The sequence below is a fragment of the Nanorana parkeri genome, unplaced genomic scaffold, assembly GCF_000935625.1.
Source record: "Nanorana parkeri isolate BGI_ZX_2015 unplaced genomic scaffold, ASM93562v1 scaffold1018, whole genome shotgun sequence".
In the NCBI taxonomy this organism is placed as follows: Eukaryota; Metazoa; Chordata; class Amphibia; order Anura; family Dicroglossidae; genus Nanorana; species Nanorana parkeri.
Window position 1 is genome coordinate 231,745 of NW_017307286.1, and position 24,453 is coordinate 256,197.

The 24,453-nt window shown below is 39.5% G+C and overlaps 1 protein-coding gene across 1 annotated transcript in view; it reads right to left on the reverse strand.

Annotated features, from left to right (window-relative positions):
- Positions 1-683: 683 nt before the first annotated feature.
- Positions 684-24,453, reverse strand: part of SYNJ2 (synaptojanin 2) — a 102,117-nt gene continuing 78,347 nt past the window's right edge. The window contains exons 16-28 of the mRNA XM_018567185.1: positions 23,997-24,189; positions 23,140-23,298; positions 20,517-20,673; positions 18,382-18,499; positions 14,597-14,815; positions 12,430-12,508; positions 11,000-11,168; positions 9,839-10,012; positions 8,978-9,109; positions 8,528-8,592; positions 4,719-4,827; positions 3,913-4,112; positions 684-1,800 (exon numbers count right to left, since the gene is read on the reverse strand). Coding sequence (XP_018422687.1) covers positions 754-1,800; positions 3,913-4,112; positions 4,719-4,827; positions 8,528-8,592; positions 8,978-9,109; positions 9,839-10,012; positions 11,000-11,168; positions 12,430-12,508; positions 14,597-14,815; positions 18,382-18,499; positions 20,517-20,673; positions 23,140-23,298; positions 23,997-24,189 — 2,821 coding nt within the window. The 3' untranslated portion in view covers positions 684-753. The remainder of the gene's footprint in view (positions 1,801-3,912; positions 4,113-4,718; positions 4,828-8,527; positions 8,593-8,977; positions 9,110-9,838; positions 10,013-10,999; positions 11,169-12,429; positions 12,509-14,596; positions 14,816-18,381; positions 18,500-20,516; positions 20,674-23,139; positions 23,299-23,996; positions 24,190-24,453) is intronic.

The window sequence follows — 24,453 nt, forward strand, 5'->3', positions numbered from 1 at the left end:
TCAAGCAACATCACAACCAGGGGCGTATTTACCACGAGGCAAACAAGGCGTTTGCCTAGGGCGGCACTTTCCTGGGGGGCGGCCCTAGGCAAACGCCTTGTACCGTAAACGTCTGTCTGACAGCCTGTTTGTAAAAGAACGAGCAAAAGAAATTCAATAGACACACCTCACCCCCTGCTTCAGAGTTCCTAAGAATGCCTAAGAGAAAGGCAATCAGAACTGCCTCTGGAACACTAGCATAATGTTGATCAGAAATACTACTATATAAAATAAGTGGGTAATGGTATCTTCAAGGTTGGCTGATGCCTGATGAACTAGATTTCACAGCTTGGTGGTTTTATACCCTACCTGCACATGGCAATTTGCATTAAGACTAAGCTCTTGTGCTTATTTATTAATCGTGTGCTTACTTTACAGTGGTTCAGGAGATAGACTGAAAGCTATGTTTACCTTGAGTTAAAGTGAATGATCAGACCCAGTTTCTTCACCCACAATGCATATGCATAGTTCGGAGCCTGCTGGAGAACTCCTTACCAATAACAACAGTGATAAATTAACAAATGTTGCACCAAATTATTTCTATCCAGCCAAGGATCAGCCTGGATTTTCCAACCTGCAGGATCTACAAGATATTGGGGGTTCTCCATGTCATCATCTGTAACCTATACACTATTGTCATAAAATAACGGCGCATATATTATAGATCTCTCTTAGGGTATGGCCAGCATTACATTAAATACACACTTGTATTCACTAAGGAGAATCGCAATTGCTCTTGAAAATAGTAGTTTCACTTTTTTCCTCATCTTGGCCCATAAGCCAATTGTCAGTAAACTGTTCAGAAGTCATACCATCATTTGAGGACTGAACTAATTTGTTATCATCAAAATCTAGAAGATCCAATTCCTTAGAAGACCAGCTTCTTTCTGGCTGTAGTGGTTTATTGTGGCCGGTTGGGAGATCACTGTCATCTTTTGTGCTTACAATCTCAGGAAAATCCATGTCTATTAGGCATCCTTCACTACGACTGTTGTTGTTATTGGTATTTGAAGACATGACATCCTGAAACAAACTTTTGTTGCTTTGTAACACCTGAAGGTGGAAAGCTGCAGGAGCAGACTTTTTTCTCCGTGGAGGCACTGCTGGGGTAAATGAACTACATTCAGATGTGCAATTATTTTTGGTGGGAGAAAGAATCTTGTCACCTTGTTTAGTTTCTTGAGTTTTTGCAGTTTGAGGAGGCAGTATTGTCCTTGGTTTGGGTATAGGATACATTCTAGGAGTATCACTTATGTCTGCAGTTTCTACTTTGTGCTCCTTTTTTGAAATCAAGGTATTGGTTGATACGTCTGCAGAGCAAATCGTGCCTATAAGTGCCTCTGGTCTGGATGCTGAAAGAGCTGCTTGAATGGACTGACCGTTCAGATCTGATTTAAGCTTGTCCTCAAGTGCATTACCTGAAACTGTAGAGCCAACATCAGTAGTTGCTTGTTTTGGATGATGGGTCTCTGAACATACCACCAGTTCTTCAGCTGGCTGCGATTGTGCAAAATCACTTATCCCTGATTCCTCAATTTTCTTAACAGATGCAGATAACAGATTATTATCAGAGATTTTTTCCAGATCAGGTGAAATCACTGATGGTTCATGTTTTGGTTTGGGAGGAACTCTTGGTGGAGGTTTTAAGGGTATTAAACCATCGCATATTTCAGCACGATGCCCCAGTTTTGGAGGTACTTGTGGCAAGTTATTTTTACTTGGTGGCTGGGGTTGCTCTGTCTTCTTTTCTGGATGAAGTAACTTTGGAAAAAGAGAACGTGTAAATAAAAGTACAACCAAATCACTTAAGTATTTAATATGTGCAGAAAACAATGTATATTTTGTAACCGCTTTATAAAAACCATACAATAATATCTAGAAAACCTTGCTATTTTGTGTGTGTGTGTGTGTATACTTTTCCTGATAAATACTCATTGCAACCTAAAATGTAAATGTAGTCAAAACTTGTATATTTATTTTGATAGCATAGAGAAAGTTTAAAACCTCTGTTACTTTATTTTTTGCTGTGTCCCCTTGTGGAGATTCCCTGTCACATCATGTCTAGAGACATACAGGTGAAACTCGAATAATTAGAATATCGTGCAAAAGTAATTGCAGTAAGTGCTGCAAAAGGGGCCCAAACCAAGTACTGAGTACATATGCATGCTTGTACTTTTCAGAGGTCCGATATTGTTCTATGTACAATCCTTGTTTTATTGATTGCATGTAATAATCTACTTTTTTGAGGTTGTGGATTTGGGGTTCTTGGGGTTTTCATGAGCTGTAAGCCATAATCATCACAATTATGACAAATCACGGCTTGAACTATCTTGCTTTGCATGTAATGAGTCTATCTCATATATTAGTTTCACCTTTTAAGTTGCATTTGTGAAATAAATAAACTTTGCACGATATTCTAATTATTCGAGTTTCACCTGTAACAGAAAGTGACAGGAAATTGCTACAAAATTAATTCACTTCCTAGACAGTTGTCTCTGGGATAGTTCCCACAGGAGGGATTCCCCTCGATTCCAGTTCTGATGAGAACTGTACAATTTTGGATTTCCCCATTACTTTCTGCTCCTGTGACAATGGCCCGCAGGACAAACAGAGGATAAATCTAGCCAATGGGGACATAGACAGTAATAAAATCCTGGCGAGGGTTCTAATCATCACACAGATTATTGGCTGTAAATACACTAACTCCAGAAATAATAATTCTTTTATCCTACCCAAACTGTCCACTCTTCTGCAGAAAATACTGCTAATCTAAATGCACAATTGAATTTTATAGTGACAGAAGGACAATTGTGTGCTTGTGTCAGCTACCAGACTATGAAAGAACGAATTTGAGGAAGCCATACAGTGCTAAATTACCTTTTCCATGTGCATACAGTTACACTAGGTATGCAAAAAATATGAAAAAGACCTTTTATAGTAAAAGATTTGATGGTTAAAATGAAAGCACTATATATCTATATATAAATAATGAAAGCATTATAGTATCTCTTCCAGTGTTTTTCATCAATGCTCAACAAAATGTGACTTGTCGAGGAGGTCCAGCTTACTCTTGTCAAGCGGGAGCAGCTGCGCATGCGCAATCGCATGTGCACCGTCACGTTGATAGGATGGCGCATACCCATGCATCTGCGCGTGGACGTACACATGTTGCACAGTGTGCGCATGGCTAATTCAAACAATGGCGCCAGGCGGCCTATTTAAGGATGAACTCTGATTCTGCTGTCTGCTGCCTGCCTTAGTGACCTTGGACTGTTTCCTACTACTCTTCTGCCTGCTGATTTGGTACTGCTTTGCCCGCAAGTTATTGACCCGGCCTGTCCCTGAACCTGCTTCTGACTGCCTATTCTGTACCCCGCTGCCCACCTATTGTTGAGCTGGCCTGTTCCAGACCACGATTCTGCCTTCTGCATTGGTACTGTTACATCTGCTATCAGCTTAATCATTTAGGGGTGAATTCCTTGAAACTCTCTGCATCCTGCCATCTATTCCTTCTGCTCAGGTGTCGTCAAGCTCTCCCAGGCACTCATGTCCCTCTTCCATCCCTACACTTACTGTGCATCATTTTCAGAGGTGTCTGGACAAGAGCAGCAAGAGAGACCGCCCTCATCATCTCAGGCTCCTACCAAGGTAAATGACACTCTGGTGGCATTCGAGGTGACCTGGACAGTAACGGAAGGTAACTGCATTTTCTATTTTTTTTCAGGGGGTATTTTGCTTTTACAGCATTAATGTTGCAATTTTAGATGGGGAGAGTAGAGAGTGTAATACATAGGCTTTGCCTTTTACCGCAAGGCCCACTTTAAGTATTAGTTTAGGAGACACAAATACAGAATATGGAAATAGCAGACTTACAGGTTCTGATAAGAGTCCAGTTCGTTGCAAAGGACCTGGTTTAGGACCTGGCACTTTTGGGGGAGGCCTGTGGGGTATCAATACAGCTTCTGTTTCTGTTGAGTGCGTCTCTGGTGCTTTCATGGACACAGATTTAGGTTCTCCTTTTGGGAAACTTGGGTTGCGATGCAGACTGGTTTTTATTTCCCCTTCTGGTTTTTCTAAAATAAAAATAAATCCTGTTATTACATTAAAATACATATGGATCATACATAAAGTTAAACTATCTGTGTACAAACACAGTAACATCATTTTTGTACCCAGTGTCCCCCTCACACTGCTGTGAATATTAGATTTCTTATTTTTAGAAAATTGTGTGATGATGTTTGCCTGCTGCTGTTGTCTTCTGGGACAGTGCACATGTGAAAGTAATCCTGTTCTCATTTAACACCAGATCGTTGCAAAGGAACAGGTCTTGGACCTGGTACTTTTGGAGGAGGTCTGTGGGGTAACAATTCAGCTACTATTTCTGAGTGTGTCATTTTCAATGACAGTATACATGTGAAAGAAATCCTATACATGCAGGAGTCCAGAAAGGCAACTCAGAGTACCATCTAATGTCTTATTATCCCGGCATTGAAAACCTTTGCCTGGAGTATCTCACTATTGCTGGGATTGTGAACTGCAAAGCACATGTGTAATAGTAACAATTATAGGATGCACTGCTGTAGTATCAGAGAAACAAAGGCTAAACCTACAAGTACCACCACGAAAGACAGTATTTCATAATTCAATTGCATTTTGAATAACAGTAAAACAAATCTCACCTTTTTTGGAATCCATCAGCCATTTAATAGCTTCCTCTGCTTCTTGTGCATTAGTAGTTTTAATTTGTTTTACATTGTAAGGTTTGCTTATCCCAGTTTTGTCTTGAGGCTTTAAAAAAAAAAAAAGCATATAGTATAAATTACTACAACATGTAATTAGAGTATTCCTTAAAATGCCTACAATAGCTTCAAAGTAAAATATGACAATCTTATAAAATCAGTTATCTTACCTATCTCTAAATAGTCTACTACAAAATATGCAATATTTTCAAGCAAGAATTGAGCATAGAAACTTATAGAACATTGAATCAAGCCATTAATTAGCAGCAATATACTCTCTTGTGTCAAAGGGAAAGTGTATCCCTGGAAACACAGTAATTGTAAGGAGAACCAGTCCAATTGGACTTGCTTGAGAATTTGAACATTCAAAGGGCTATTCACTAAAGGGTGAAGAGTTTGGAGAAGGCAGAAGTGAACAATCTAGGACAACATAGCTGACCTGGAAAGTGAGCTGAATTTGAGAATTTTTCCAGCTAGTTTGGCCTAGATTGTTCACTTCTCCTGCCTTCTTCACTCTCTTCACTCTTTAGTGAATAGCCCTATCAGTCTTAAGTTAGTATAATTCCCTCCACGTCTCTGACACTCTAGGGAAAATTAATAAAAAGTTCTGTCACAAAGCTACATTGCAACCAATCAGCATCTGTCTTTCCTTTTTTTTTTTCAACACAGCTTAGAATATTTAAAAGCTGATTGGCTGCACTCCATCTGAGGCAGATTATCCCTATTCTGAGATACGTCTGGTTTTATAAATGTTAGGCCATGATAAAGGTTTGCAACACCTTGCCTCTTTGATTGGTTCCAAGGCTCACTGCGCTAGGAATGGATTCTAAATAGCTTATAGGACCAGCAGCAACTTTGTGTGAGGAAGGTATCTAATATGGTAAATAAGTTGCGCTTAATCAAGGTGAATGTGGATTCCAGAGTAAAGAATAAATCACAAAAAACACATGAACATCTAAATAAATAACGGAATCTTCCATCTCATTGTGTGATCGATACGTGAATAATCCAACAATCAATATGACCCAATCTCTTAGTTTCAAGAGAGAGCCATAATCATTGTATGAATGCCTGAAATTCTTATTGCGGCATGTGATACGTGAAACATGTATTCATACACCCCACAGTGTATCAATAAATATATGTGTGACAGAAGCGCCGAGCTCACTTAGTGTGGCTCAGAGTCCTCTGTGGCAAACAAACGAAACAAAAAACAAATAAAGCAACCTAGTTGCAATCCTTATATAAATGACCCGTGGGTCTAAGGCTGGGCACACACCTTACAACCATCGCAAGACTTTTGTCTTGCGATGGTTGTAAGGTACTTGAAAAAAACGTACGATCTGCCTATGTTGCATAGGCAGATCGTACTTGCGATAATCGCAAGCCACGCCCCCTGAGGGGCGGGCTTCCGATGACCGCAATGCCGAACGGGCAGTGTGCGCTTGCGCACACAGGCCCGTACGGCTGTTATCGTATGGCCATGCCACAAACCTGCCGAACATCGTAAGATGCTCGGCGGGTTTTCGAACATGTCCGTAAGTTTAAAGTCGTGCGACCTTACAGTAGTAGAGGTCGCACGGCTTCCACACACCTTACAATAATTGTACGATCGCGGGATTTCCCGCGATTATCGTACGATTATCGTAAGGTGTGTGGGGACCTTAACACTCTTGCATGTGTGAACTTAATCTGGTGAGCAACGATAGTGGTTTCGATACCTAATCGTGAAAATATAATCTTCCTAATAATAATAATATGCACACACTTATTAGTGTCTCAATGACCAAAAATAGGTAGTGATTAAACACAAATTAAGTGAAATAAGATAGACGTTCTAATTCCCCTCTCAGCTGTATACACAGGGTTAAATATTTAAACCAATCCCAACAATATAACAAACAAGCACAAATAAAAATGGGATAATCTCAGCAATGTAACAAGCAGTCAATTTTAAAAATTGACTGCTTGCTATATTGCTGAGATTATCCCATTTTTATTTGTGCTTGTTTGTTATATTGTTGGGATTGGTTTAAATATTTAACCCCGTGTATACATCTGAGAGGGGAATTAGAACGTATATCTTACTTCATATAAGTTGCTCACCAGATTAAGTTCACACATGCAAGAGTGTTAGACCCACGGGTCATTTATATAAGGATTGCAACTAGGTTGCTTTATTTGTTTTTTGTTTCATTTGTTTGCCACGGAGGACTCTGAGCCACACTAAGTGAGCTCGGTGCTTCTGTCACACATATATTTATTGATACACTGTGGGGTGTATGAATACATGTTTCACGTATCACATGCCGCAATAAGAATTTCAGGCATTCATACAATGATTATGGCTCTCTCTTGAAACTAAGAGATTGAGTCATATTGATTGTTGGATTATTCACGTATCGATCACACAATGAGATAGAAGATTCCGGTATTTATTTAGATGTTCATGTGTTTTTTGTGATTTATTCTTTACTCTGGAATCCACATTCACCTTGATCAAGCGCAACTTATTTAGCATATTAACCCCTTCGTGACTGACGACGTACACCGCCGCGCACGCCAGAGTGAGAGCAATAATTCTAGGGCCAGTATTTTGGGGTATCTCTAAATTGATGACCTGTGGGGGCTTTTAAAGTGTCTTCTATGGATTTTTGGGGTACTGCAGTTTTTCGCCGTTTCACAGACGCACGCAATTTGTAACCTGGGCATAGTGGGTATCGTTTTACTCGTTGTAACCTCATCTTTTAAATTTCATTTAAAAAATTGGTATTTTGTTGTGTTTTGGGGCTTTTAATTACATTTTTCACTAAATGTTGGGGTTTAATAAGGAGTTGCGCTAATATTGCGCAACATAAACACTTGCAACTACCACCATTTTATTCTATATGGTCTTGGCATTCATAAAATATATAATGTTTGGGGGTTTTAAGTCATTTTCAGGCCTAAAATGTGGAATATAACATGGGTGCAAAAAATGAAAAAAAAGGCCTCAGTCATGAAGGGGTTAAACACCTTGCCTCTGTTTGTGAAAAAGTAGCCATAATAGGGTCGATATTTTTAGCAACTAAGAATAAATGTCCTACATGCCCAAAGACCATATATGTAATTTTTTTTGCAAGTAAAGAAAGTGACTGGATTAGCCTTATAGAAATTACAACAGAGAAGCAAGGGCTTAGATCTTTGATACAACTCAGAAGGGGTAGCCTCATTTGGAACAGAAAAGCAACAGCAATACTCACAGATAGACACTGACCCAGAACAGGAACACAAAAAAAGATTTCTGATTTTTTTCATCTGCTTCCTTTTCTGGGTCACTGATCTATAACGTGCTAAAGCCTGTGAGGCAGCCAGGCAAACAGCATGTACAGAAACAGGTCAACAATGGCATGCCACATATTTGTTTCTTGCCAGGTTTACTATAGAGTTAATCTTAGCCAACCCTTTAATATCAACCCTTAACCCGAACCAGTAACCTATCAGTTTAGATTTAAATACCTTCCAAACCCTCTAACACTGAACCCAATTCAGCACCTAGATCTTAGCACTAAAAAAAATTTGGATGTAAATATAATACAGAATGCATTACAATATTCACGCTCATATCTTATGACTTTGGTATAATTTTCTTTTCTTTAAGGCCTTAATAACATCCTAATAAAATCGTTGATCATTTGTTATTTACAGAATTGTGGGTATGGTATGTATAAACTTAAAATAACTTCAGAACTACAAAGATTTTGTCTTACGGGATGCTGGGGAGCTCCAGGAAGAAGCTTCGATGGTTGTGGAATGGATGCTGGAATGTTACTCTCTGTAAAACATAATTTTAAATCTCATTGCTCTGTTTTTTAAAATATAATTTCATAGAGAAAATGTAATACAGGCCATGCATTCTTGATAAAGAACCTCATCACAGAGCATTGGCTCATCAGTGACTTTTACAGGTGTTCCAAATAGCTGGGAAACCACAACATCAGTACTCGTACAAGAGTTCCAAATAACTGGAGAAGCAGGACATCAGTATTAATGAACAAATAGTAGCAACATTCACTCGTTTCAGGAAAATATTCATGATATGTAAAATATGTCATTGCATGCATTCATATCACATTTTTCAACAGTGCCATAAGGTTCTCCAATAACTTGAAGATGTATGCCATGTACTCTGAATATACATATCATATAGGTTCTCTTACTTGGAGGTGGAGGTCTTTGGGGTGGGCGTGTACGAGGCCGGTTAGGCACAGACAATGATCTGTTTGGTGAACGGGAACGTACTTCCCCAACATTTTTAAGCTCTTTCTTCAGAGCCATCAAATCCCCATCATCTGAAAAATAACACGCATTCACAAACACAGATCAGAATTACATGATAGCACATGTAAATAAGGTTATATTTGTACCAAAACTGATACATAGCCGACTTAGAAACCTATGTACCTTACACAGAGGTGATTTATGCATGATGAATATAAAAAGTTTTTAAAATGTAGAATTGTTTCTCAATATATGGATTCATATCCTGAGTAACTAAATGATTGAAGGCCACTATTGTATGAGTGCCAAAACACAAAATGCTGCTCTCTTACGATGTGCTTCCTGAGTTGCATAGACCGTTTTTGTTTTTTCTAATTTATTGTGAAATATAGTAGTGTTGCACAACAATATCTGTATAACTGAACCACAATCACAGCTTCAAGTTTCATTTATTGGAATTACTCCATGAGCTGTGCATAGGAAGTACTGCCACCCATGGAAACAACAGTCTCTTTGATCTTCAGTTCTAAGTTAAATATAAACCATTGTTTTTTAAAATATAAACTAACTTGTGTTTTAGAATGATTGTGAAATATATTAGCGTTACACAAAAATATCTGTATAATTGACTCATGAAAGCCTCACGTTTCCTTTATTGAAATTACTTCATGAGCTGTGCATAGGAAATACTGCCACCCATGGAAACCACAAACAGTGACAATGTCTTCTTTTTCATAATTAAAAAATGACTGTTTAGCTCAGCACAAAAAGAAATAATCACAAGGACTCTTTGCTTTTACCTTTAAATGAGTGAGGCTTCTTAGGACTCATATAAGAGGCTTTAGTTGATGATGATGATGCGTTTGTTGCGGGCAGTTGTTCATTCCCCAGAGACATGACATCATTTGCTGCTGACCTATCAGTCATTAGATACTGAGACATAACATCATCAGAGTCATCTTCCAATACATCACCTGTAGGGAGAGTGCAGAAATATAAAACAGTTTTATTTAGCAGGCATTTCATAACAGGTAAACTACAATTTCATTTTATCCAGAGATACTAGCCCTCTGGTATATTCTATTTTTATTCTAGTTAATTTTTATAGCATTGCCCGACGCACACTTTATTTGGCACTGCATCAGAGGGGGCATCCCCTGCCGAAGCTGCTGGCTGTGAGGAGGAACGCGCTGCTGCAAAGATCACTGACAGGCTGTCAGTGATCCAACAGCGATACGTTCCTCCTCACACCCGCCAGTGACAGCCAGCAGCCTGAGACGCCATAGCTACCCAGGCGGCCCACACAGCATCAGGGGATGTCCTGGCGGGCCCCCCCTCTGCCCGCCTGGGTCGCTATGGCGATTGTAACGCCTCTGGTACCTAATCTGGGCTATCTGAGAAGACAGCTCTGCAGAGGAGCTTACTTTGATTAAAACAACGATTTATCCCCCCCCCAGTAAAATATAATGGCCCAGAAGGCTTGTGACATTTGAACTATTATAAATATGGCAAATCTAACTAATAATAACATTTCTAATAGAAGAAAAGGAAATCCGGATGTGCAGTAAAACGGTCCCGACAGGCATTAAACAGCCAATGAGCAGTAAACCAATCAATCACTATTTAAGAAATACACACTTCACAAATGTGTATAAAGTGAAAGGCACCAAGTAGAAGCATTTATATATGAACACAGTGACACTGGGTCAGGAACCAATTACCTTCTTTCACCTTCGGGTGGCACAGTGTTTTAGCATCTGGCAGCAGGTTCTTACAGCAGCCACAAGCAGGTGTCTCTGCAGACCTTTGGCATTAACCCTTTCGCTGCCAAGCCCTCCGGAACATTTTTCAAATCAGCTGGCCAAGCCATTTTTGCATTTTAATAAGGCTACTGTCCCGCCGTTCAGGAAGGGCTATGGACGGCAAGTGGTTAAAGCAAATCCAAGACATTTTCTTTTTACCTTCTGATTCATAGTCCAGACTGGAAAAATCAAAATTTTCTTCTAGAAGGCAGGAGTTGGCATTAGGTGACAGAAGTACTACACTATCTCTATTCCGAGCAATTTCTTCCTGCAGACCCTGCAGCCAATCTTCTGTCTTTGGTCTTATTTTCACTGTTTTGCCATTCACCTGTAAGAAAAAGGAGGATTCATTTTGTCAGGTAATGCAAAGCCCTGATGCTCAAGCATGAAAGTAATTACTTGATGATGTGAAAGCATAACAATTTACCAATGGGAGTACTACCACCAAAACAATTCACATGCTATGGGACAAGGAAATCAAGACTGCCCTTATGACAAAAGCTGTCCATTAAAGTTCCATTTAATCAGGATTGATAAAAGTATCCCTACTCTAAATCACTGGACATCTTCACTTGTCTTTACAGAATTCTTCATCTGCACTAGGGACCTGAAGATAGGATTGACCTTTACAAAGTTTAAGTCAATGTAAAGTACAAAGCACAAAATAGTTTAAGAGGAACGTTACCCATATCTTTAAAATAACAACAAATACACCTTTAGAAATGTTTAGAAATGTTTAGCAATGAGATACTTCTAGATAATTGCAGACTTTGTATTCTTTGCATACCTTGTTTCTCTTTTCTTTCCCAGTCTTCTCAACATTTTTCCTAAGGGCAGACTACTAGATCTCCCTTTACTCCCTGGAACTCTGGCACATGTGACTAGGACATGTGACCATGCACATCATCTCAGGGGAGGAAAATGCCTTTCCCTGAAATCTCATGAGACTGCAGATGAGATTTCCCAGCAATGCTCTGCTGATGTAACCTACCCTCACCTTCTGCTCCCATGACAACTTTATATCACTTTCATCATGGCAGATTAGGGTCACCAGGACAAATAAAAAGGATGAAGACACAAATAGCAATGCAACCCAACAGAGCTTTAACCACTTCCTCACTCATTTAAAAAAAATATAAGGTTTTGACTTTACATGCATTTTATTAAAAAAAATCTGTCATCATTTTAAAGATGGTTACAATAAAATATATTTATACATTGTAATACCACCCCCTCAGTTTAGAAATGCCTCTTATAAGAAGGATCTGTATATTTGAGTAATAGTATGGAACAGGTTTATTTTGTTAATATTGCAGATTTACATAATTGCACCAATCAACATAATACAAGGTGCTGTTAATGTATGAGATGGTAGAAATATTTTGAATAGCTATGCCTGTGTAATTCTGTGGAAAAAGCCAAGTACCCTGCAAGGAATAAAATCAGCCATAATGACATCCATGTTACTTTGGCTTATTCAGTAAGTACTGAAAAGTCATAAAAAACATAATTATACTGAAACAGCTCATATTTTTATAGTTATTTTAGGGAGTAGGAATACTGTTAACTGGTTGAGGCTTGCAATTTACCTTTAAACCATTAAGATCAAGAACACGCAAAGCTGTCCTGCTATCTGCAAATGTGACCATCATTTGCCCTCCAATTACCCTGGAAATAAAAACAAAAAGGTATGTGATCACAGCATATAACAATGTCCATTTCTACACTTCCAAAAAATATCATCTGAGTCTTAAAACTGCCCAACTGTTTGCAATCCAAGGGTTGTTTTTAATTACCCCGGAGTTCAGCTTTAATATTATATAGTCACAGTAAACCATCGGCAACCCTAACACGCCAGACTCACATTTTAATTACCCCGGAGTTTAGCTTTAATATTATATAGTCACAGTAAACCATCGGCAACCCTAACACGCCAGACTCACATTTTAATTACCCCGGAGTTTAGCTTTAATATTATATAGTCACAGTAAACCATCGGCAACCCTATCACGCCAGACTCACATTTGCCACCTGCCAGCTGCAAAAACAATTATTTGATTTACACCTTTCATTTACTGAACATAATGCATAAATAACAGATATGGCAAACCCTAAAACAATTATATTGCATGATATTTTGCTTAAGCTTACTAAACTAAACAGTTACCAAATAACACGTCTGCTAATAAAAGCACACAAACATTTGGTTTTAATACTTTTATTCAAGTTTTTAAATCAGTAAAACTTGTGCCAATGCCAAGGACCATAGGCTTGAATGCCATTGATATGCCATTTACTTTGTATGATCTTGTAAGTATTTAGATTTTAGTGTGTCTTGTAACTGTACAAGAGAAGTGTTTTGGCTTATATCTGTAGATAGACTCCAACAGACCTGAGCAGTGGCGTCACAAGGGGGTGTGGGGGGTACGGCCCGCACCCGGGTGCCACCATTGGAGGAGTGGCACCAAAATGACTGACAGTCATTTTGGTGTCACCCCCAACAAAAAGTCAGCCACTCTGTCATGGACCGAGTGACCGACAGTCTGAACAGAGAGGAGGGGACCCGGCGGCATACCTCATCCCGCCGGATGAACGTCCTCTCCTCTCGATGCAGGCGTCCACCACCAAGATGGCAGGCTTCATTAAGATGGCCGCACATGCGCGATGACGTCACGGCGTCACCCGGTCTCCGCTCCGGGTGACACCCGGCCTCGGGACACCCCTGGATCTGAGCATGGAATTATTGCCATCAAACCAGTAAGTTCATATAATCTATTGGGGAATTGTTGAAGTAAAGTATGACTTCAAGATAAAGGTACTCATTCACACCGAATCTGTTGCAGAACCATCCCTTTGTTTAATGGATGGTAACACAAGGGCAACGAAAAATGAATGGGTGTTACAGGGGCCAGTTCACACCACAGTGTACATAGCACAGTGGTACACTGCACTGAAAAAAAGAGTAAAGCATGCCAATGCGCGCTAAACCAGCACAACGCATGGCAAGCCATTACAATGAAGTATGTCCACCCAGGACACATTACTTCACATAAAGAAAAACAAATATGATGCAACGCAACAGATCGGAAGGTACAATCACAAGTCAAAGGACACTCCACTGATTCCGATTTTGGTGTGAATGCACCCTGAAAGGATCTCTCTGCCGCAGTTCTCATTTCTAATTCAGTGTCCTTTGTATAAAATCAGTGTTCTCACTGCTCTTGTCTCAGTCTCCAGAATATAAAATTAATTAAAAAACAAATAGCTGGACCAACTCACTATTTCCCCAGGCAGGTCTACATATCTAGGAGCTCAAGTCCCTGACGCCCATAAGAAACCTTTTGCCAATGTGTTGCAAAAAAAGTTTTTTCTTTTTTTTTTAAATATAAAAGCTTCTGAGTTGGTAGCCATGTTGGGATTTTATGGACATATTTATTTGGACCAATGCACAGTAGTACAAGGGGTCCACAAGGCCACTAATGCACAAGAACAGGTTATTGGCATTTCTGAAGCAGAGGGAACAGAAGAAGAGGAAGAGAGAAGTTAAATGCAAGGAAGCAATTTTGGAGAAAAACTGCAGCAAAGAAAGAAAGTGAGTTTGCACTGATCTGATCTAATATATATTTAGATTTTGGCCCTACTATTTGTCTGATTTGATTCACTAGAAGGTTAGAATTTCTTACAATACCTATTAAAACACAAAATGCCTACCACTCATTGCCTTTAATTGTGCTTATTTTGTCCTGTTGTACTTACCGTACAAGTATAACAGTACCATAACTCTGAAATCTTTGTACAAGCTCTGTGCTAATGTCCTCAGGGAACTCAGCTTTGTCCTCAGCTGTTGGTGAGTCAATGTGAACTTCCACAGTGGCATCCAGAGGTCCCTGAGATGAGGATATTTCCTGAAATACTCTCTCTCTGGAATTTACATCGACCTCCTGAACTTCCACTTCCACAATAGCTAGCACAGGTCTGTGAGACAGAGAACGACATAAAGATTAAATATATTGTTCTATATAACTGGACTATTGTCGCCCTTTTTTCGCTATTCTGTCTTTTCTACTCACACACATGTAATGCTACACAGGGAAATATGCAATGTATACTATACAAGAATACAGAATCATGTTAATAAATACAAATATGTGCAAATGTAACATTATACTTTTTGGGAAAATAAACTGATAAACAAGTGACTTATTAACTTATTAAAAATCATTAAATTGACATTAAAGTCACATCCCCCAAGACTGCTTTAAGGTCTTTTCTTAAATGATGCCTCTTGATCTGATCATCTTCTTCTTCTTTCCAGTAGTTTTCTGGAGTCCCTCTAGCGCTGGTGCCGGTCTCTGATCCAGCACTGACTGGTGTTTCTTCCTGTGTCCCACAGTGTCTGGCCCTGTGCACTCTCCTGGCTGCGTGCATCAACTTACACTGTGTCTCTCCTCTTCTCGCCGGCCAAAGATCTCTACCGCGCATGCGCCCACCCCATGATCCTTCAAGGCCGCTCGATAATCTTCAGACGAGAGCGAGCGCCGGAGACACAGGTAAGTAATTACCTATTTCAGGGCTCAAAATTTCAAGTCCTGAGCTACTAGCCAGGCCTTAAGAGTTACTCGCCACCAGTCGCCCCACCTGACCCCTAAGATAACTTTTGTTTGTTATTTTTTTTAAATGTATTTGTATATATCTACTGCTTGCTAGCAGTATATATGCAAAAAACCCTGATAGTTGAATTCACTTTAAATACCTCTGACTGCAGCCAAATAAAGCTTTTGTCATGAATCTACAATACTGTTCATTGAGGGGCATGACCAGTCTGGTATTTCAAATATTTGTGATCTCTATGCAAGCACTTCTCAGTGGAACATCTGCTCAGTAATATTATCACACATGAAAGCAAAATGTATAAAAGCAGACACATTTTATTTCACATAAAGCACATTTTTATTTTAAAAACAATTAAACCAGGACAGGGCCCTGCACCCTTTATGCAATATTTGTTTATCCCAGGGGTGGGCAAATTAATATGGAATTCAAGAGCCAGTCTGTCCAATTCAGGAAGAAGCGTTTTTTTTCCAGCCTCATTGACAACTAGAGAAAACCTCAAAGGTTAGGCGCCAGCTGTAATTTGTTATGAGCACTGGTTACTCACCCTTGGGATTTGCCAGCCCTGGTATATCATATTCAGTCTCAGAATAAATCTAAAAGTGCATGAAGGGCACAAATTTTACTTGAAGTAAAATTTTACTCTTGAAGTGTAGGCTTGGTTTAAAATCAGAGGCATAAGGCATAAAAAGCTAATGATACGTACTATTTCATAATTAAGTATATGGGTCTAATGAATAGTGCAACACACTATCTTGTCTTTTTGCTTCTGTTTCTATAAAGTATTTTGGTAATAATGTCTTAATGTAAAAAGTCTAAGTGAAAAATCTTGCTCACAGCATTGTTTTCTCAGGCAGTATCTATTTCCTTGTGATGTGTGTTATTAAGTGCAAAAGCTCCCCAGTGTATCACCTGCCATGCAGTTATATAAAACCTATTCTGAAGAGTAACTATTAAAACTGTACATGAACTCTCTCCATTTGATGACTTATACCAGGAGAGATGATGCAGCTAATGAAACATTACTGGAGTAAAGCACTGCAGTGCACATTGTGCTATATAATCATAATCTTCTCTGCAGAAGCAATATGGGAAGAAAACAGACGCAGTACTGTCAGCATGAAAATCAGCAAGCCATTTCTAGCTTGAACTTCTACAGCACAACAATTTATAAATACATTATTTAGCAATCTTCTTGACATAAGCTACATAAACTATTATGATGCAAAGCAGGAAAACAAGAAGATATTCTTGGTGTTCTATAGGCGGTATTTAGGAGAGAAAGGAAAAACAAACCCACAGCACTTGCATGTGCAAAGCTTTTAGCATGTAGTATTACTGCTGTTATCAATTATTGTTAAAGCAACAACATGTTATAAACGTTGTTATTCATCGAATACATACTGTAATTTTTACCTCTAAGCCTATAGTACGGTATATATTATACTGTATTTTATGTTTAAAAAATGCTGACATTCATGTTACCCTTGTTAAAAGTAACCTGGTCTATTACAGCTAGTGATGGGCTCGGGCGTGTTCGCAACTCCACGTGCCGAGCCTGCCAGGAAGCTGACAGCGCCGCAGCGCCAATCACACGTACTGAGGCATTATCCCGGTCCGCAGCTGCAGAGATCGGGAAATGTCTCAGTGCCTGTGATTGGCGCTGCAGCGCGGTCAGCTTCCTGGCGGGCTCGGCACGTGGAGCTGCGAACACACCCGAGCCCATCACTAATTACAGCATAGATAGAGTTACATCTCCAGACCATAATATGGCTGATAACGGGAAACTGTGACTTGCTCTCAGCAGTACAAAATATGTTTATACACCATGTACAACAATGTACACCATGTACATGCACAAACATGAATATTTTAAATGCTTAGAAATACGTCATCAATACCCTAAATGGGAAAAGCACAAGTGTCCTTTAGCGTACAGTTTAGTTAGGCTTGCAATAGACGGACAGAAGACAGAACAATGCTGTCTGCTTGCTTTAGACCTTGTTCATATAGGCTTTAATGGGTACGGTTGGTAGAGCAAGCTTTTGCAAAGCATTTACAAAGCTTTACAAGCTTCAAAAAACATTTTTCATGCCTTTAAAAATGTACTGGGGGGGGGGGGGAGGGGGGAAGACTCCCCTTGCAGTGAGGCTGCCCCCCGTACTGCAAGGGTTACATGCTTATTTAGGTATAGGGTACCTGTAAAAAGGACATTTATCTGATCTCCCTCTCCATCCAAGCTACAAAAGCCATGCCCCCCTCCCCTCATGCACTGGTGGTCGGGGGCCCGCTGACATCATCAATTACAATGCAGGGCCCATGGCTTTATATGTGAGAACGTCAAGGGACAGTCCACAAGCCAAGAGTGTAGGGGGGACAAGGAGAATGCGGACTGACAGAGCAGGAATCAGGTAAGTAAAACTGGTTTACCCAATACCCTAGACCTAAAGAAGCAATTGTGGTTTTGAAATGTTGTGGTTTCCCCAGTATTAGGTACCATTCAGATCCATCCTGTGGAGGTTAAGCACAATCTGAAGATTACCGAAGCCTGTTTACAGTTTATTTAAAGTGACAACACTCACACTAAGATGTTTGGTTGACATTGCTAAATTGTAACTGAAGTTTTCTTTAAAGGCTTCGAAAAAGCTGCTTAAGGGTTGCTGAAAGCATTGCAAATTATTTGCAAAAGCTTGCTGTACTCACTGCGCTTATACAAGCTGAACATTGTGTAAGTAAGGCCTTACTGCTGCAACAGTTTGCAATGAGCTGGAAATTTTATTTACCAATTCTGATTTTAAAATCCAATCTTCTATTGCTTAAATCAGTCACATCACTGGAGAAAATCTGACCATGCATGGCCATTCTAAAAGGTGGCCATACACCTTAAGATTTTTCTTATTCAGCTCCCACCCCATAGCAGATAAGAGTACCTGTGATCAGAAGCTGGAATCTCTGCTCTACCATAATACATCAATGCTCCGGGAGTCCATGTGTGCTTTATCCTAGTGCTGAAATCCAAATCATTGTCTAGAAGATTAATGTCTCCGGCTATATGTGGATTTTTGAGCACATGTAATACAAGATGTTAAGGCATCACGGTTAGTAAAAATTACTTTAAACAAGCATTTTATTATTGTGCCAGCAAAGCAGGTTTTCCCCTTTGTGAAAAGGGACACATGCATATCAAAGAAAATAAAGTTAAATCTGAACTCAAAGCAAACAGCTACATTGGAAAGCCAAATACATATTTGTCAACTAAAAAAACCTGCCACAGAATTTATATGTCTGCATATCCAGGTGTGAGAAATTGCTAGCCCTACACTTAAGGAGAACTATGGGGTTAGGGCTTTTCCCCATAGTTCTCCATAGTTTGTGTCCCCCCGTCACCCTAAGCTCAGTATACCGCGAGCTACAGCTCACGTTATACTGAGACGCCGCAGCTGAAACGGATCCCGACAATTATGTCTGGATCCGCCCAGCTGCGTGAGTGACAGCTGGCTCTGCCTATATAGAGGCAGAGCCAGCTGTACCCGCCCCCTCCCCCGTCCGTTCCGCCAGTCAGCACTGGAGGATGGGAGTAGGGAGGGGGGAATCCAGCCCCTCACCTGTCACGGCTCTCTGCCGTGACAGGATCAAGAAGTGAGCGAACGCCGGTATGTGTTCGCTCACTTCCCGATCTACTGAGCTGACCTGTGACAGTTTCATTGTCACAGGTCGGCTAGAACTATGAGGATGAGTGAGAAGCACTCACCTCATAGTTCTCCTTTAACACAACTAGCCTGGTGACCTGACTGTTCCTTCAGCAGTTAAGCACCACAAGTAGGTCTCATCTCTGCCCCCAGCCTGCTAATGGGCAATTTAGGAGCAGCAACAGACTCATGAGGTCATTTCTATACTCTCTTCTCTTTTTCTCATGTTTCATATGAGTCCCCAGTTTATCTCATCAGCCCCCAGCATGTTTCTGATTGGACCCCGGTGCTGCCCCTTCATCTGCTGCACTGTGGATTTCAAGAAGCTGAAAACAATTCCTACATTTCCTTTTTTTTTTTACAAAACACATAACTGCATTCATTGGGGTTCTTTATACCTACTTGGACTTCAGTTTTCACCAGTGTATCTTACTTGCTATTTGGTAGTTTATCAAAAGGTATATAAAGCCAGCTTTCATAAGGATGTAATAAAATGTTGCATGTTATTTGTGGTCTTCATCCAACATTGCGCAATAATTATGATCAGTTCATTTTTTTTTCAATAATGTTGAAAAAACATATGTACAACAAATGTAATTTTTTAATTTGCATGTTATCCCAATCTACCGATAACTGATGTTTCAGTTATGAATATTTAAATGTAGTAGCATATGTTGGATGAACCTTTTGGCTTTAAAGCTCCAGCTTAAACGCTTTATTTAGTTTTAGACAGAGCAGGGGTATGTTAGAACCCCCGTCTGGTTTTTATGGCCATTTGTGTACCTTTAGCACAAAAAGTGGTGGGGAATCTCTCCAACAAGGACAAAACAAAAAACATTTTTAGTAAGAAAGGATTAAAAGCACTATTTTTTTGGACTGGACCGCAGGCATTGATGTGCCTTGCGTTCCAGTGCGGCCGATCGCATTGCGGTGGGAGGGCATGGCAATTGTGCCATTTACTTCAACGGACCGCCACACCCCCTCCCGCCCTGCAACAAATGAGCCGGCCGCAATGCGATCCTGATGGTGTGAACAAGGCCTTACAGTTTTGCCTTCCTGTCCTAATGACAACCGAACCCCTATTTCTTGTATGGGCGTCACTGGGACAGGAAGTCAAGGAAAATCTCTACAATGGTTTTAATAATGCTCATTCTACAGTCCCGGTGACATCCCCACTCACATTTCATGTATGGGCATCACAGGCACAGGAAAATCTCTACAATGTTTTTATTAATACCTATACTTGCCCATCCCAGTGACAACCAACATGTGTTGTTTACTATGTACCGGTAGTTAGTCCACCCAATATTATTGTTTCAAATTTCAGGGTATAATAATCCAAGTAATAATCTAATAGTACAATCAGTTTACGGTACCTGATTTCTCAAATGGTAATTTCTTTCTCCACCACAACACTCTGTCTGTCCATGCCGGTGTTCTACACTTTTCACTTGTGTCGTAAGCCTCTGATCCAATGTCATACTTGTAAGTTGGCCCAAAGTGTATAGTACCTTCATAGAAGTCTTTGAATATCTATGGGGAAAACATATTTCTATGCTAATTAAAAGGCTCATCTAAAATAAGGTTGCCATCTGTCCCTGTTTGCCGGAATGGGGGTCCACCCTTAATTGAGCAACGAGGGGTTGCTGTACCACTGTATTTGTAACACCGTTCTGGTGTTGTGTGGAGAGGCAGACCGTGAGGGGATATCTGTACAGTATGTGTGATGATATTTTTAGCATAAAATTATACATGTTATAATGAGGGAGCCTCTGGGGAATTTGGACTATAGTAGTTTTCCATTGGGTCTGCCCATACAAATGCCTTTTCAGCAGGTGAGCTTGCAGGCTTTTGAACTACAGCAGCTTCCCATCAGGTCCACTCCTGCGATTGAGAGCTTTCTGGGCATATTGAAGTACTGTATGTGCTCTGAGCAGGGCAAGCAAGTACCCCATCAGTTCATCAGCCAGAGGGAATGGTAAAATGATAAATGTATTTATCTTTCTTACTGCTAATGACAACAATTCTGGGGCTTATTTTACTCCCACACTACAAGCCATACAGTGAAAAGACACCCACCTTATTGGCCATGCTTCCCGGTGTCGCCGGCACACTAAGTTTTTCTATTTGATATCCCCAGGACAGACCCCAAACTATGCATGTATATTTTGGTGCCTCTTATTTGAAATCTGTTTATTTTGTCTATCTCTTGTTCCAAAAGTCTGTCACCAATTTTTTTTCGAGGGTGGGTTAACATATGGGTGTTATTTTATAGGTGTGGTTAAAAATGGATGCATGGTTGTGTGAGTGTGGTTTAAAGTGGGCATTGTCAGTCGGGTGTCCCCAAATTTCATTTTGAAAATCTAGTCACCTTACTGTGAAACTGACAGACATTTTTAGGTATAATGCAATGCATATTTATTTATCTTGAATGCATTTGAACTACATCAAAGTATAAGCTGTAAACCTCATACTACAAAACTGAGACAGGAAATCAAGTTTTCTTTGAGGTTTTGTAACATGCTGTAGGTGTCAAGTTTTTCTTTTAAATGCAAGACTTGAGGCTTTAAACAAAAGAATGAAGGAACATAAAAAGAATATTTTCATTTCTCCGTTTTCTGCACAGATTCCTTGATCTGTTATTATGGCAAATTATACCTTGTTAGCACATCGTGACTTTTATAAACCTCTTTCAAAGTGTTGCATCCATTAGCTTAGAATGATACTTAATGTCTTATTACTCACCTGAGATAGTGACAATGAGCCATCGAAATGACTAGAGATCGGCAGATGAAAAAAAGTCCAATGTAGGATTCAGTGGGAACGTTATTGCAATAACAGAAACGGTTCAAAATGTAAGGTGGTGGCTGAAAGTTTCGAGGCACACTGGCCTAACTCCTAAGATTTGTTCAGTGTGTTCATAGTGTGTCAGTAATCAAACATGTTCTATTTAAAATGCAATTGTACACACAACAATGCACTTAAGAACTTAAAGTGTTACTAAGGCCAGACTGTGGATTTTAAAGTATTTATATATTCTGAACAAGTATTAAAAGAGCTCACTGACATCTGTAGATGCAGGCAATGTGGAGCGATTCATCCTCAAATTTCATGGCAGAAGCACTGAAGTAGTTCAAGTCGATTATCTCAGCAGCTTGGCTCCCCCTGCTCCCCTCTCCTAGAGTTCCTACTTTTTGCTTGCATTAGAGTTTAAAAGGCAAGAGGGCTGAGACTGCTGGGAGGGGGAGCTGAACTGCTGAGAGCACAACATGAATGACTTTAGGTGCTTCTTTGAATTTTGAGAATTGATCCAATGTATATGCAGCTAGAGAGGTCAGTCATTTTTAAAGCTCCTTTACTGCGTGTTTAAAATGTATCACGCGAACTTAGTTACACTTTAAAAAAGTGGCTTTCTATGTATTTCAATTTCTATGTTTGTGAATGGAACCTTTAGCATTTTAGAATAGGTGCAGAAGTACATTTGACAATCTATTCCTAAACATGCATGGAGCAGTTTGGCAAAGTGTGCTGTGGCCAGTATCTTCCAGGAAAACGTACCACCACACCTACAAATTGAAAATCACTGACATTTTAAGAGGTTCCAACAAAAAATTAATGCATTAAAAGGATATTCCCCCTTCTATGGGGTTATTTACTTAAGCAAAAATTAGGACTCTGCAGTATGCTTAGTGAAAAAGATAAAGCAGTGTTCAATTATTCAGTCATGTGCAAGCTAAATCCTGTTTATTTAATCTCCCTCGCACATGATTTAGTATTTAAAGAGAACACAGCTTCAAAACATGTACTAAGCTTGTTGAACATTCTGCATTTATTTTAGTAAATCAACCCCTTAGAGTACTCATGACACTCCTTATACCACCACTAAACTAGTAACATTCAGAAATACATATAACAAACATTAGAAATATCTTCATGTAATTACCAGTAATAAAAAAATGGATCACATACAGTTTGGATTTTATTTAAAACTGTACACACCTTTCCATTGGCTTTTTGTATCTGAAGCTGATCAAATTCGAGTAATTTCTTCCAATCCTGACGTTTAATAAAATAGAAAACTTCCTCGTATGTAAGGTCCAGCCGATAGTTAAAATCTCCACACCAAAATATGCAATCATGCGAAAAAACATTTCTTCCCTTGAATTAAGAAAAATAAACAGGAAATATTACTGGTGTAATTTTTTGGAAGTACATCTCACTGCATGGACTAAACACCATGGGGAGCTGGCTGCTCGTTAGGCGATACAAGTGTTATCTTTAATATCCAAACTAACTAAACGCCCCTTCTATAAGTAAAGTACAGGAGCATGGAATGTCTGGTATGAAACACTTGTATTTAAACAAAACAACCACCTAAATTATGGACTCAACATCCCCATTTGTAATTATATACACACACACACACATATATATATATATATATATATATATATACATATATATACACACACACACACACACACACGCATGCATACATACAGTATATACATCCATGTCTTTCAGTTACGCCTCTGCATGCAAGGCTAAAAAAGTAACACCCTACCACCCAACTTTCTGAGATGAGAACGAGCGAGACCTTACAGTACAAAGTATATAAGCAAAGTATATATGACCTGCCATGTCTCCAATTATAAAGATCACAGATATGCAAAAACTGATAGGCTAAACCCACAAATGCTTCTTTTCCACCTTTTTCACTTTATACCGGCCTTTTTAAATAGCAAATGCACAGTCCATTCAAATGAGGGACAGTTGTGATATATGGTAGCACGTCTGTATTTTCCACATTCTAAGCAGCATTGTACTGGCAGATGTCATTGTACTGTACCACTCACCATAGGGAAGCTTAATTTCTGAGTGATTTCTTTGTAATCCTCATTTCGTTCTTTCACCTGGGTCTGCCCAGCAGTAAAGTGACTACATATAAAGCAAAAACTTGTACTGTAGAACTGGAAACGTATGCCTACTGCGCCTTTGTTGCCAGTTTTTCCTCCCATACCAGTCTTTACAGTGTCCATTGCCAAGTCTCTGTAAGAGAAACAGATAAGAACAACCTAGCAAATAGTAAGGAAAATGTACAGCTTATAAATATAAGTAAGACAGAGTCCACCAGAAAAAAAAAAAAAAATATTCACATAAGGTTTAATAATCTGCATCAATTTTAAAATGTAATTGTAGAGACTGTATACAATACTCAGCACCTCTAACCTTCTCATAGTACCCTCACCATGCATGTGGTAGATTCAGATAAACCAACCAGCTTGCATTGATGCATTCCACAGGACATAGCTG